The sequence below is a fragment of the Apteryx mantelli genome, chromosome 17, assembly GCF_036417845.1.
Source record: "Apteryx mantelli isolate bAptMan1 chromosome 17, bAptMan1.hap1, whole genome shotgun sequence".
Taxonomy (NCBI): Eukaryota; Metazoa; Chordata; class Aves; order Apterygiformes; family Apterygidae; genus Apteryx; species Apteryx mantelli.
Window position 1 is genome coordinate 18042757 of NC_089994.1, and position 15148 is coordinate 18057904.

At 44.5% G+C, this 15148-nt stretch overlaps 1 protein-coding gene across 5 annotated transcripts in view; it reads right to left on the reverse strand.

Annotated features, from left to right (window-relative positions):
- CORO1C (coronin 1C) overlaps nt 1–15148 on the reverse strand; it is a 62312-nt gene that overhangs the window by 31610 nt on the left and 15554 nt on the right. For 4 of the 5 annotated variants that reach the window (XM_067307166.1, XM_067307169.1, XM_013946294.2 and 1 more), the window contains exon 2: nt 1574–1773. In XM_067307166.1, coding sequence (XP_067163267.1) covers nt 1574–1773 — 200 coding nt within the window. Of the gene's footprint in view, nt 1–1573; nt 1774–1880; nt 1998–15148 lie in introns of those variants that run through there. The other variant, XM_067307168.1, reaches the window with a different exon arrangement.

A 15148-nucleotide genomic window follows, 5' to 3' on the forward strand; every position in this document is an offset into this window, starting at 1 on the left:
TAAAGGGCTTTATAACTACTGCAATTCACAACATAAGCCAACTGCTAACTGCCTCTGTAAACCAACACCATAGTCAAACCCAGAAACACTTTCCCCGAGTACTGTCAAATATCCAGGATAGATGGACTACTAATCTCATCCCACATGGCAATAATTATATTTCCACCTAACGTGTACATGAAGCTAGACATGTAATTTTAGAAGCATCGAACATGGATATTTGGGGATCATTATAAGAGTGTATCTTGTTCTCTCAGATCATTCTTAGGGCCACTTATTTCCTTTGGATTTTACCAAGCTATTTGTCTTCTCAATTGTAAAGTTTCATTAGAGGAAGTGAAAAAGAAGTTACTGAAGGGAAGTGTGCACATCTAGGCTTGATACTTCTCCTTTTTTAACCATGAGCACATGAAGGGATCAGGTTGGCTAGGCTCCTCTCAAAGATCTGTGAACTGACATTATGAGCCTTGCCAACTGACTGTGATAAAAGTCAATACATCAGAAAGGGAGATCAGAACACTTCTCTCCAACAAGGCCGAAAAAGAGATAGCTTGTCATCTTTTAAAGTGATATCTGGGGGTAGCAGGAATCTATTTCAGTCTGAGACACTGCTCCTGCTCGTTCACATGCTTTTACACCACAGAATTGTAAGAAGCTGCCATGAAAGCTTCTGCATCCGTCTCTTCAGCCTCCCTCCAAATCTTTCACTCAACCCTTCTCATAGCTACTGATGGGCAGGAACCTAACTTTTGTGTGTGTTTTGCAAAGCACATCCCTGCGGTTCTACAAATAAATTCAGTGCAGCAGGGGAAGCAGCACAGCGTGTGTACAGCCTCACTGCAAGGTTATTTATTGGAGCCACAGCAGCATTTTGCACAGTAGAGAACTTAAGGGCTACTTCCCTGTCTGAGACAAGAGGAAGCACCTCCCCTCTATATCTCAGGTCCTGACGGATAACAAGACCTGGCTGAAGCATAATAAAACCTAGACACAGTCATATGATTTTGGAGAACAGCAAGACAGCTGTGATGGTACTCAGAGGAGGTGTTTTCTTACTGGGATTATTCTTGTATTATACCAGCGTACAGCAAAAGAACAACTTAAAGGGTCAGCAGCAGTCTAGCCCGGTTCACATCTCACACCAGTTTGATACTTTGCCACTCATCTGATACTGGTCTGCAAGGAGTAACTAGGCTCAGGTGCATTCTTGAATTAAGTGATACTTGTGGAGCTCAGAAAGCTAAATCCCCGACAGTGGAAAAGACTGAACACTGCTATCACAAGTAGAATGGCTTCATATGGAGCACCTTTCTACTTAGAAGTCTCTGCCATATAGTATTGGTTTAGATTACTCAAGCAAATAAGTTATTTACTGTGTTTAATTTACAGGAAGCATTAGACTGATTACAGAGACATTACACGGATCCGTACAGGGCACTACTGAGCAGCATTTGTCATTCACAAGACGCAACAAAGCAGAGACTTCTCAGGCTTAATGTTATTCATAAATAATTGCTGAAATGACAAAGGAAAGCTGAGAACGTAGTAGGGAAAAACGTTCAAAAGCACTTACCTTGTGCAAAGGCAGCACCAGGAATGCTCCACCACCGCTAGCTTCTACAATTATTGCAACAAATCTGGGGTTTACTGCACAAAAGGAGCTATCCCAAGTAACACGGGAAACGCGGATGTCATCGTAACACTGATCGTTTTTCACCGCTTGGCCAAACACATGCCGAAATTTGCTCTGTCGTACCACTCGCCTCATTGTGTCTGCAGAGAAAAGGAATTTCAAAAGAACGTGGTCAGTTATGTACGGAGGGATCTGCGCGCTCTTCTACAAGACATCTGCCAAGGGCCTCTACACAACCCCCTCTCACCTGTTCTGTCCCCCATCTTGCAAAACCACAAAAACACAGTTTCACTCACTACGCCTACCCTCATACACAACTTGCTTTAGACTTGCAAAGTTTTCAACCAGTTTTGCATTTCTTGCCCGCCCCCACTTTTTTTTTTTTTTTTTTAAAGGGAACTTGCAGACTGTCTTGTAACCTGCACAACTGAACTTCCCTTTGGGAGGGTTTTACGGAAAAGATTCCCTGGTAAGTGTCAGTTTCCCAATTGTAAATGTATTTCCTAATTACAGTAAAGGAAATTCCTTATCCTACAAGAAGTTTTTAGACAAGTCTCCACATATTTTCAGCGATAAATCTGGTCTCAGATTGAACTTGTTTATTTTCAAGTCAGACAGGGACCAGAAGATGTAAATAAAAATGCAAGCTCTCAAAATCCGGTGTTCCTGTGAAGTGGTTCCACATGTTAGCTAGCTTCCATTCCTTTCTTCTAATTCCAAAATCTCACTGAAAATTAATAAAATTAGTTTCCTAGGCAGAAAGGAGTAATGGAAACAAGCTAATGACTCAAATTAACTTAGTGCGTCTGCAGCACTTCTTCTTTTGAGAAAATAATTTTCAAGAAAGCTTGAGTCAGGATAGAGGGGAACTGACTGGCATGGAAAATTCCAGCACTGTGAATCCTCGAAGACAACGCGGGCACAACGCTCCGCGTGAACGCTAACCCTGGAAGGGAGCAACCGCACCATCCTCAGCGCCTGCAGCCTCTCGGTGCCCTCGCCTCTGCAGGGCGGTGACGGAGTTTTCCCGTCATGCAAGAGTTTCTCCTTCAATCTGTGCTTGCAGGAAAAAGAGGGGCCTCCACATAGCATCTTGCCTTTACAGATGAGAAAAAAATCTCCCTGCCCCAGTCTCTAGGGAGAGCAAAATAACCAGAGTCCATCTCCTATCTTGCCTCCCAGTCGGTCCCCAAGCACAGGCAGAGGCTGGGAAAAACCGCTCTGCTTTGCAAAGCCGCTTGCTGCAGAAACCCCAGTCTGACATTCCCGAGCGAAAGACTTGGGACATGGCTTGAGCATGTTTCTCCCTGCACAGCCTGTCTGCAAGCAGAAGTGATGAAAGGTTGTACATCCATCTGTGGCTGCAAAGCCTTCGCATGAAAGCATAGCGAAAAAGATTTCAGGATAATCTCTATTTTGCAGTCTGTGAGGTTAAAAAAAACAAAACAAAACCCAAACCCCAAAACAGCAACAAAAAGCTGAATAACTAGAGTAAAGCACTCAGAGCCAGCAAATAAGCAGTCACGTAATATGTTTGAAGAGGAGAAAAACGTTACAACACAATTAACAGAACGGACAGCTATACAGTGAAATACTCAGGTTTCCACATGCATACCAAAAAATATTTACAGTATTTATTTTCCACAAGCCCCCTCTACGACCACGTCTGGCTAGAGCATTCGGGACCCGGCGCTGGACGCCTCCACGGCCATTTCGCCTCCGGCCTGGCGGGTCACGGACGATGCAGACCTGCAGCGTCACCAGCGTCTTCAAACCAGAGCCGCAGCCCAGGCGGCGAGCCGTCCGCCGGGTCCCCCCCTTCACGCTTTGGGGCACAGAGCCGCAGCCACCAGAGCCGCGCTAGCTGCTTTGCGGACACCCATAATAAAGGCACCAATTAGGGGGTCGTTTCTGTGCTGCGGACATCTGTCCCCCTCGATGGAGGGGCCACCAACCGCCTTCTCAGGGGCCAAGCAGCTGTCAGATGGTAACAACTTCCAGGCGCTGGTGACCTGAACCCTGTACGAGCTGGTGACACAGTAGTAAAGAGCTCTGTTTTTTTATTTGTAGTCATCCGGAGCAGGCATGTTTTTTGCAACGTTTCTCAGAGCGTCATTTCTACGTGTTACTAGCTTTGTACGACTGCTGAGCAGAGAAGAACTCTGAGCAAACGCTTTGCTGCTCGGGGGAACGGCGGAGGACGCGGAACACCCCGCTTCTGCCTCCGACGTGGCCGAGCAGAGAGCCCGGCCCCGCTCCTCTTTTCACCAGGGGCTGCCACGACGCCTTAACGCAGTGCACCACGTCCCCCTAAGTATGTACAGCGTGAGGAAGGCTGCTGCTGATGGTTTGTTAAATTTCCCATATGAACTTGGCCGTTTTTAAGCTACAGACGTGCCACAGACACCATTTTATTAAGAACTCATGCCACTTAAAAAACAGCTGTAATTTTTAAATGCACAGTTTTGTGAATTGGGGTATTTAAGACTGTACAGATGAAAAAAGCTTCATACATGTTGCTATTGATTACTATCATGGTTATAGATGAACTAATGCATCCTCCATATTTAAAACCAGTCAATGCAATTGCATACAATTGCAGCCAAATATTTTACCTACAGCAAAAATAAAAGCCTCTTCCAAAGCGGACACACCCAATGACACCAAAGTGCAAGAGGAAGCCGGAAACCAGTAGCTTCTCTCCACCTCAGATTAGCAAATAAGAGTGCAAAATACAGACCCACAAACACCAACTTTTCATGCTCACGACCCACAGTAAAACCGTGAGAGGTCGTGTCAGACTCCATAGCGATCTCGATGGAGCAGCTGAAGCCTTAGAGCAGGCAGTGCCTTTCACGCAACAGGATTCTGGAATATTAGTAACAAGCCAGTACACAAACAGCACAGGTATTTAATCATCTAGCTTTGAGGTGCCCCCATCTTTGGGGTAAAAACACCACAACTGCTCTGCCAGCGGTGCGGCACAGCTTTTTGTCTGGTTTTCAGAGAGAGGAAGGGAAGATGGAGTTACCCCAGAGCGAGGGGGCAGAAGGGACGGGAGAAATTTTGTTTCAGCAGATGGTCCGTAGCAGCTCAGGGTGGAGTTCTGCCAGAACCGGCAGCCTGCGAACGCCAATGTCCCCCCGTGGGAAAGGGGCTACGACGGGCAGGGGCACAGCTGGGTCAAGGAGCACCAGACACGGTCTCAAAGCTGCCACTGATTCATAGCATGACCTCAGACGAGCCTCAGCCTCGCCGAAATGTGCGCAAAGGTGAATTTCAGCTGAAATGAAGATGCCTTACAGAAAGGAAACACGTTGCACTAGTAAGCTGCCTGAGGCCTGATTAAGATACAGAGCAAAAAAAAAAAAAAAAGAAGTCCCACACCCAATTACTAATTTATGGTATCGACTCATTCAGCGATCCGTCAGACATTTTCATGCTGATAGGGCTCCTCTCAGAAGCAAGGTGTTTCCGCGCTGCACTGCGGGCACTGCTGTGCTTCCAAGGCTTTCTGAACCCACTACTCCGATTCTGACGAGTCCCACCGACCCTGGGGGCTACAGTCGCTGGGGAGCTTCCCGTGCGAGAGCAGCATCTCCTCCTTTTCCCTCCCAGCCACCGCAGCCCCACGTTAGCTTGTGGCATGGTGGGGGCACAGCTGGTACGCTTCTGCTCCCCGATCGCCCGCAGCCACGCACAGGCTGCTTTCCAACAGGTTGCCCAAACCACGGGGCTAGAGGAGAAGAGGCAGGGGTGTTCTCGTAGAGCAGGACGTGTTGCAATACCTAGGCACGGCAGGAAGTCCGTGAACCGTTCAGCCCTCGCCCTTACAAAGGCGCCGCACGGGTCTTCTGCAGCAAAATTCTGCTCGCTCAGCTGCCCGGGGTGGGTGACTCCTCCGGAAGAGGAAAGTATTCCACCTGGGGCACGGGCCAGTCAGTTTTCATAAACGTTCACCACCTGGCAATATTCCCATCCCACTGTGCATCGAGATTAAAATCTGATGTTTTAGAAGAAGGTAAAGCGAGGGCTTAAACCTGCCTTGCTGAGTTAACGAGCACCGAATTGCCCAATGTCAACATATCATGTACACAGGGGTTTTGCAATTTGTCTGCTTTAATGCTGGGAATGTGGATGTGGTAGTTAAAAATAAGGAGGATTATTTGTATAGCTTGGATAATTATATCTTCCTTCACTTGATCAGCACCAGAATACCACAAAAAATAAAATAAAATAAAATAAAATAAAATAAAATAAACACCCCTCCAAAACAAAAAACCTTATCACAAGAATCAGATAGTAAGTACAAGTTCTACCACCCTTTCCATTCTAGCGGCAGAGAAACACCCTTTACTCTATGGTGGAATCCTGCTACAATATTTCCCTCATTTTAACCATTTGTTGGAAAGGGTGTTCCCCCTCGCCCCTTACAAAGGCCTTTTAAAAATGCAGAGAGTCATATGGACCCCCAAAATATCCTTATTTGTTCAGAACCGATTTGTTCAAGCACACCTTTGCTGCCCTCTTCCCCCACCTACAGCTCATCATTCTTAGCAGGAACTCTCGATGATGAACACATGGTGAACAGCCTCCAAGTCCTCATTTCCATAGCAAAGGGAGTGATTCTTGGCTTTGGATCACAGCCATTTTGATCTGGCTGCTTTCCAAAGAGAAGGGGAAAAAAAAAAAAAACCATGCAGGCTGTAGTTATAAAGAGCAGTGACTATGGATCTTTCAGCGCACCACAGAAAGTGAGCAGGTGAAAAACAAAACAGGGTTAGCTCAATCCTGAACGCCAAAAGAAGAGTTTTCCTCTCCCTACCCCCAACCTCTTGTTAAAATGTGAAGAGCATTTAGTATCTTGATTTGTTTCCCAGTGCTGCAGTGCAAAGGATCCCCTCCTCCACAGTCTACAAGCTGAAGCGGATGGCCACCGGTTCTCTTAACCGGGACCGTTTGCAGTCATGGATTGAGGCGTGCTGCAGATAGGAGACCCACGAAGGAAAGCGGCCCTGTTCTGCAGAACAGCTTCGTTTCTCCACTCGCAGGATTATAAGGCAAGACTCCAGCATCTGAAATGATTCACCATTTGAAAAGACTGATTCAGCCTTTACCATATATGCAAAACACAGTGAGACCTGGCTAATTCAGGCTAATGACTGGGGACCCTTCAGGAATGACTGAACTTAGTGCATTTCTTAGCAGGCAGGGAAGAGCACCGTGAAGTGTTCTTTGTTCATTTGTTTCACCAACCACAGTTAACTATGGAGATGCTAAAGATTTACCCATAGAAAGAGGTCTTAGAGTAGCAGTTTTAAGAAGGGAAGTCTAATTAGATCGTTGTCTCTGCTGTTAAATCTTAACTAAGGAGCTGGAACCATCAACATATACTTGCTAAACAGGAAACGTCTTTCTTAGCAAAGTACAAATTTAGAGGATGTAAAACTTCACCACAGAGAGTTGAAAGGGGTTTGAATTTTGCCAAAGTTACAGCCCTCAGCAAAATTGAAACAGAAGCTTCAGACACCCTGCAAAGACAAGCTACAATGGAAGTGCTGACATCTACGACTGCACTGATCTCCTGGATCCCGCTTTGTGACACAGAGAGCATCTTCCAGCATGTCCTGTATGGGGCCGTACGAAAGATCCTTCAAAAAAAATTTTTTTTATTTTTAATGTCAAGTGACTTCCAGCTGAATTCTACCTCACACTGAACTTCTTCATCTCTCTCTGACTGTGCCCGCCATATAGTTCAGGCTGGGCTTTGTGTCAGCATTTAAAGAGATCTTGGAAACCGAGAATGCCATGAGACATACTTGCACAGTGCTACTTTTCATCCCATTTCTTTCTGATCTTCCATCATGATGTGTCACAAGAGTTACCATGAGTTTGCCCATTTTCCTGTTTATAAAGGATTTATCTGTTTAAAGAATCCAACAGATGTATTTCTGCGGCTTCGGAGGGTTTTCAGCCTGCTTATGCAAGAGGAAACGCATCCTGCTAGGGAACACTTACAGGAAAACCCCCCACTAATGGCAAAATCCTGCTCAGCCCATGTGATTGCGATCCCTTCTGGAAAGAGCGACATTTGAAATAAAAGGCTAGTTTAAGTCACAATCAGCCGGAGGCTACATTAAAAAAAAGGGGGGGGGAAGATATAAATCAATTAGATAGGGAACTATACTTCCTTATAAAATGGTGGTACTCGGGACTGGATAGAACTAGGGCTTTTCCTTAAATGGAAAACTTCAATGAGATAAGAAAATTTGCATCTGTTTATGGTAAGAGCCCCTCAACCTCCATTTAAATTAGAGTCTTATTGAAGAGGTACTGTACACTTTAATGGCAGCTTTGAACTAAACAGTTTACAGTCTGAGATAACTATCAACAAATGAGAAGCAGATAAGGAAAAAAATATATATATCAAGACACACTACAGGCAATGCCACTAGTACCAAGGATGACCGATACCAGAGGACATCTGCCCCATCAGCAACGAGACTGGGACAACAGATGGAGAGGGAAGAGTCTCACTGGTGAAACAGCTGAACGCTGCCCTGGAACATGGGATTTTCCATGCCTCTGCCACAGGGGCAGATACAGGGAAGTCCAGATGTTTCTCAAATACTGATGCATTGACTGCACAGTCCAAGATTTTTCTAAACACCTGGCTTGAGATTCTTGAATCTAATCTGCAAAAGCGATGAGTGTTCAGAACTGAAAGCTTTCTCTAAAAAAGAACAGAAAGTCTTTATAATCCTAAACCAGTAATCAGGCCATAGATATTTCAACCTGGGCTCCCAACCTGAGGCCCCAGTGCTCCACACGGCGCAGTGATGATACTAACACCCTCTCCCTGACAGCAGTGCTCGGCCACATCTGCGAAGCAGTTGGACATTGCAGAGTAAGCACCAGTCCACAAGGAATCTAGTAATTCACTCTTCAGAACACTTTGAACAGCATATGGTAAATAAGGTACAGGGCCACATATGGAACTGAGGATAAAACCTTCGGAGGTTTTAAGGCCGTAAGACCACCACCATCTCATTGCGCCTCCTGCTTAACACAGGCAGCGAGAACTCTCTCTAGCTGCAGCAGCCATTGCTCAGGGCGAGCGCTAGCTGTCCTGCAGGCTGAGCAAAGCAAGAGTCTGGCGACTGCGGGACTGCAAGTAACAGCCGTGTCCTAATGCATATGAAAAGAGGAACAAATGAGTATTACCCAGGTATTTCTTAATTACTTAATTTTAGCGTTTCTTAACTTCAGAGCGCTTGGTTTTGCAACGTCCGGATGTTCTCTGTAAGCCACTTGTGTGCACAGCGCGTTGCACACAAGCACAAATGCACATCCACACCTGCAGAGGCACACTGCCTTACGCTTAATCACATGCATATTTCACACAAATGTTTCACCGCCCTACCATACTGCATAGGTAGTATCTTAAAACGTCTCATAAGAATCATTCATCTAGAAGTAAAGGGCAGCAGTTTTCCAGATCATTTTAAGGATGGCATTTAAACCCTCCTTAGGCAAAGCAAGGAAAGGGAGAAAACATACGTGGGGGAAGCAAGGAGGCAAGCATTTGCGACTGACCCCAGCTGCTGAGCCGCACAGATAGTGAGGAGAGTGGAGAGAATCAGTCCTCTGAAACTGAACAAATGTAGCCCGATAAGCCCAAAACAGCAAGCTAACCACCACAGGAAACTGAGGCAAGGACGCGTTCTGCGAGCGAGTTCAGAGAAGTGACGCTGCGCACGCAGCAAGTTACAGCGGTTATTGAAGTGGAGAACCAGCATGTCACAAACAAGGCTGAAAGCGGACTTCATCCCCCTCTCTGATATTCCCTCCAAGTATCAAGTCAATCAGTGAACTACGTCTCATGATATTAAGTCTTGCAATATTTGGGCAGGGAAGAAGTAGAAAATTCACATGACCACAAAAATCTCATCTCGCTCTCCAAATTCACACGAAACCTACGGCAGAAAAAGGAACAACCATGAATACCTTGATTCAGTCCTATACTTTTAAACATAAGGATACTCCTTCTATGGTGCACCATTTCAAATCAATTCATATTAAGTCCATTACTGACAGAACTTTTGTTTTCAGATGTTCAGAATTATTTAGACCAAGGGTGAACACTACTACACATGGTCACAATTCCAAAATACATCGTATTTGTGAACAGATTATTTTCAGTCTTTGGTTACTGAAGTCTAGGTTGAGCAAGATCCTGCCATCTGATTTCACTTCATTTTAAAGACAAAAAGCTGAAATATGAACTTAATACTGAAATTTCCAGCTGTTATACCACTGGCAAGATTCTATTTTGGGATGGGAACCTAAACCACAAACTACCAGGGAATTTGATTATATCTCAACTGGGGAGCACAGCACATTCAGAAATGTAACACAACCCAAAATTTAAATAGGCTGAAATTGCTATCCTGGACAAAGCGCAAGGTGTTGGTCCTAAGCTGTGAAATATTTGATATGATTCTGTTTTTCAGAGCTGCACCCTGAAGCAATCATGCTGAGGTCACTGTAATACGAAGAACTCTAAATCAGAAATGTCTATAATGCTTAAGTCTTCTGGACATCATCAAGAAGCATGTTATTTCCTAAGAGTTTATCCTATGCATGCTGGTCTAAAGTGCACATCTCCCATGCTGTGGCTGACAATCTTTTCAAGCACACATGGGGATACAGTGGATATTTTCACTTGAAGATTTCCGAGTATGCAATTTATCTTCCTGGGGGATCTTACTGCTCATACTGCTTTGTAGCTTATATCTTACAGTCTAACATTAGTTCATTTACCATAATTTACAGTGACAAAAGGACATTGCAGTTGAAAATCATTACCCAGAACAGAGCATTGTCTGGCTTCATTTAATCTGCGTCACCTACCATAAAGCTATAGCAATGAATGCACACAAAAATCATTACACAAAATAATTTATCAGGAGGACATCAATGGGATGGTTAACTGGCAAAGGGAAACACTACAGTAGTTACATAAAGCCTGGATCTGAAATTGCAGAGCACCTCCTCTAAAGGGCTCTGGGGAGGCAGCCAAGGAGCAACACGTGCTCTCCTGCCGCCTGTCACAGCAGCAACCTCCAACCTCCAAAAAAGGCCAGGAAGTAGCAGCACCAAACCCCACAGACAAAAAGAATAACTGTCACAGCCCTTGGAAACAATCCTTCTAAGAAGCTAAAAGCATTTCCTTGGTAGAGTGGGTTTTTTGTTTGTTTTTTAAAAGTCCGATGGCACTTGAAAACGAAACTTTAAGCACACACCAAACTACTCCGTATCTTACAAACTGACACCATAATCTACAACAGAAACAGGAAAGCACAAGAAGATATTTTGTCAAGCCTCATACCTTGCCAGTGTTAGCTACTTCTTAACTACCAATATTACAAAGAAACTGGTTTTCATTTGATCTTTGCCTATTGTTTTCAACATTGGGTAGTGGTGATTACAAAAACCTTTCTATATTTTCGATTCCTAGCTTTGCATAAGAGGTCCTGAAATTGAAATAGAAGAAAAATTGCCTGAACTACATGGAAATAACATGACTGAAAATACAAGCGTAGACCACAAACAGGGGATGGGTGTCAGTTTTTAAGGTGATTTTTTCCAGCTTTACTAACAAGCGCTTTGGAGCCTTTTGGGATACAAAAGGGACACTGTTTGGGTTTACATCTCTAATAATGCCTTCTTCCAGCTGACATTAAAGCAGCCAGTCTCATAGGTGGTGATATGTGCTGCATTTGGGGATATTTGGATGATGCCAATTTAATGAAAACAGCACTAAAAAGATTAGTAAAAATAAAAACAGTGCAACAATCAGAAGACAAGAAGGGAGAGCAAAGTACAGATGACAGCAATAAAACCCAGGACAAAACTTCGTAAGGGCAAAATAACATGCAGAATACATGCACAAAAGAGCACCAGAATATCCGTGGATTAAGCATCCCAGATGCCTGAGCCCGTCTCTACACTTCAGCTTCCACTTTTCTGCCACCAGAGACAGATTAGAGCTACGCAGTTGGAGAGCACCAGCCAAGCCTTATTGGATAAGCGAAGGAGAATCCGGAGCCAGGGTACACAAACTCTCACCTCAGAGCACTGCTGTCCCAGCAGCTGACCGCAGAAGGCCTTAGCCTTCCATCTGCTCCACTCCAAGAGCCCTAACTGTCCTCCACTTTCTCCACTGGCATGAACACCAGAGATACTTCTCTGCACACTGCATCCTCATCTACTGCCAAGAGACAGAGTAATATACTTCCCGAGCTGAACAACAGCCCTGTGAACTTCAGCCAGAGACATTACACCAGCGTGATGGAAGATGCTACTTACACCCCTGGGGACCGAATGCATCACCCCTACAGTAAAAGCAGCACATGCCACAAAGCAGCAAGCAATAGGGCTTCAGACCACACTTTGACCCCGAGGAAAACATGAGGCAGAGAGCACAGCCCCCTGCGCAGAACTGCAAATCAGCAAGCCTGTTACAGCAATCAAGCTCCAGGACTCCAGTTAAGAGAAGTATGCAGATAAAATGCTTTTTCTATAGAGCTGACCTAGTTCTCTTATCAGTGCGACAAAGCTAACAAGGAAGTATCAATCTGTTGAAAGCTGCTACTCTAATTTGCTGAATTCTTCTGCTCTCTTAAAAGGTTACATGCAGGCTTCTTCCAGATCATATTCTTAACGGACACATCACATGCTATATTTTTTTTAACCTGGGAAATGAATTGTGGGAGAAAGCATAGTACCAGCTAAGGATGGTGGTTATGAAGGGAGAAAGAGCTCTTCTCCACCATAGATAACCTCACTAATTTCTCACCAAGTCATTGATTGGTCTTTTAATCCAGCTGGAGTCCACTAGGTCCCACCTTTTCCAACTAATCAGCGAAGGCATAAGCACTGTTTCTCCTGTTAGGACTCTATCGTGTTAGAAAAGGACTTTATTTGCTCCCACAGCTCAAAGCAATCAAACGTACCCAAATGAAACAAACAGGAAACCTAAGTCTCGCTATATATGTGACAAAACAGCTCACCAGCAGCCTCTGGACCTGAAACTCAGCTGCCTATATAGGATACAGTCTATCCTCTTCAATGATAAACTTAAGCTAGCAGCCAAATAGACAGCAGAACCCAGGTGCTGGGAGCTGAGCCTAACATGAAAGCCCAGACAGAATAACGTATTCAGGGTTTCTTATTCTGCAAAACACAAAAGAGGTGCAGACATGAAGGTAACTTGATTAACACAGTATTTTCTAAGATAAACACATTTCCTATTAAACTTCATTGGCTTTAAGACATTATTGGACAGATTACAATGCTTCTAGTTGCTTACAATCAGTTGGGTCATTCCCTAAAAAATGACAAGGAGATTTAACAAAAGGAGAAATCTCCAAAGGATTTAATGAACTCTTTTCTGCTCCTCCTAAATTACAACATGTCTTGGTATCCACAGGAAGAAACTATAAACATTGAAGAAGTTTTAAGGACAAAGACTGTCTCACGGATAAAAGGTCATAGGTCCTTCCAGTGCATCGCAACACTGCTGTCTGAGAACCATCATGACACCAAGACCTGGAGAAAGCTCTCCATTGTAAACATTAAGTTAGCAGGGACAAATTCCTCACAACTTAGAAATAAAGCAGAAACAACAGATCAGCACAACCAAGGCTCACAAACAGACCTGCCAAGTGTGAGTCAGACTGACCAAGTGAGGATGCAGAATTCTCCAGATGGCCCTGCCTGACCACAAACACTCTGCTGGTCTGCTAGATGGAAGCATACATCCAGCACAGATGGAGCAAAATATCAAAATCTTCAGGGAATCCACTATAAAAACAGCACTGCCCTGAGGAATACGATCAGAAAGGAGCAAGAAGGCCAAGCGATAACAGCAATGCCTGTTGGACTAACGCTACAGCCAGACACAGTCGTTGTGTTGTCCAAAATTTGTTTCCAGCCCCGTAATGGCAAACATGACTGCCCAGGGACCTGACACAGCCACACTGGAGCATACATCAATGCGGTCCATCATGATACCAAACTGCGATTTTAAACCGAGACGCTCTGTATTCCAAAAGGCAGTAATGGACTTGGTTACTGTATTCTGAGAAATACTTTCATCCAAGTAAATTAGGGTCCAATTCAGTGACTTCTGCTTCTCAAGCTAGTTGATAATACCCATCCAACAGGTGAGGCACTCATGTGGAACTACTTTTGCTGTTCTCAAAATAAAAGGAACAGTGATTAACTGCCAAAGACAAGACAGTATCTTTGACACAGAAGACGCAGAAGGTTCAAATTGGACAACGCAAACACTGAGTGAGCACATGACTAAGCGGTTTCAGATTTTAATGCTGAACAAATAAGCTGCAAAATGAATCTCAATTCTCACAGTAGGAACTGGCACGTATTTCTCCAGATTTCCATTTGCTGTCCTGCCAGCTCTTCTGGCCAAACAGCCTATAATTCAAAGAGTACCATTGTCATTCTGTCCTGTTTCCATAATATGCAATTTGAAATCAGGGTTGGGGGGAGGGAAAGAGGGAGGAGGCTAAAACTGAAATCCAGATATTTCAATCTGCTGACTTGATTTTAAATCCTTATCTTGTGGTGCCAATTACAGCCCCTCAAACATCTATTTTAACAAAGGGTTCCAAGTTCAAATACGTTTCCTCTGTCTTACAGATGTTCTTTATCGTTGATCCTTTTCAGGCCAAAGTTGCTGTCCTATGCTTAGGCACAAAGTCCATCCGCACACTCCAGCCATCACTCACCGTACCAGAGAAAACAGCAACCTGTGCCAGCTGGTATCAAAGCATCAGTGTAACATGAAGCATGTTTGTCACCTCTCTAGGTGGGCATAAAAAAATTTAACTTATAAAAGTGTATTTAGGTAGGGCTGCTTAATAAGCAGCTTTTATAAACATTCCTGGTACACTATAAAGAAAGATTTCAGAAGCAAGAGGCAGAAAAACCTTCCTACACCTGCAGGCACTCTGTGCCAAAGACATGCAGTGCATCGAACTGTCGCCAGCACCTCTCAGCACTCCCACTGCCGCTCTCTCCTTACCCGGCAGCGAGACCCACGCTCGGACAGGCACTGGGCATAGACTGATTTCTTGGGGAGGGTGCCTGCAGCTGGCTGCTCTCAGTGGGGGACTTTCAGGTGGGGAACTTGTTTTCTGTAAGGGGAATGAAGAATTACAGCCTGCACTTGATGACCTTTAAGCTTTACTTACCTGTTGGCTTGACAATTGCACTACTATGCATACAACCTAAACTCTCAACCCTTTGAGAGAGTTCCTGTCCCATTTACAAGGCTACTGGATAAGACCAAATGAAACAGGAGGCAGTATTACACTGAGACAAGCCCCAGCTGGTTTTTATGTGATTTATCATAGCGCTTAAGAATTCCCCTAGCAGACCAGAAGATCAGTGTGGTAAGCACTACATAAAAAGAACAAAAAAGATAAC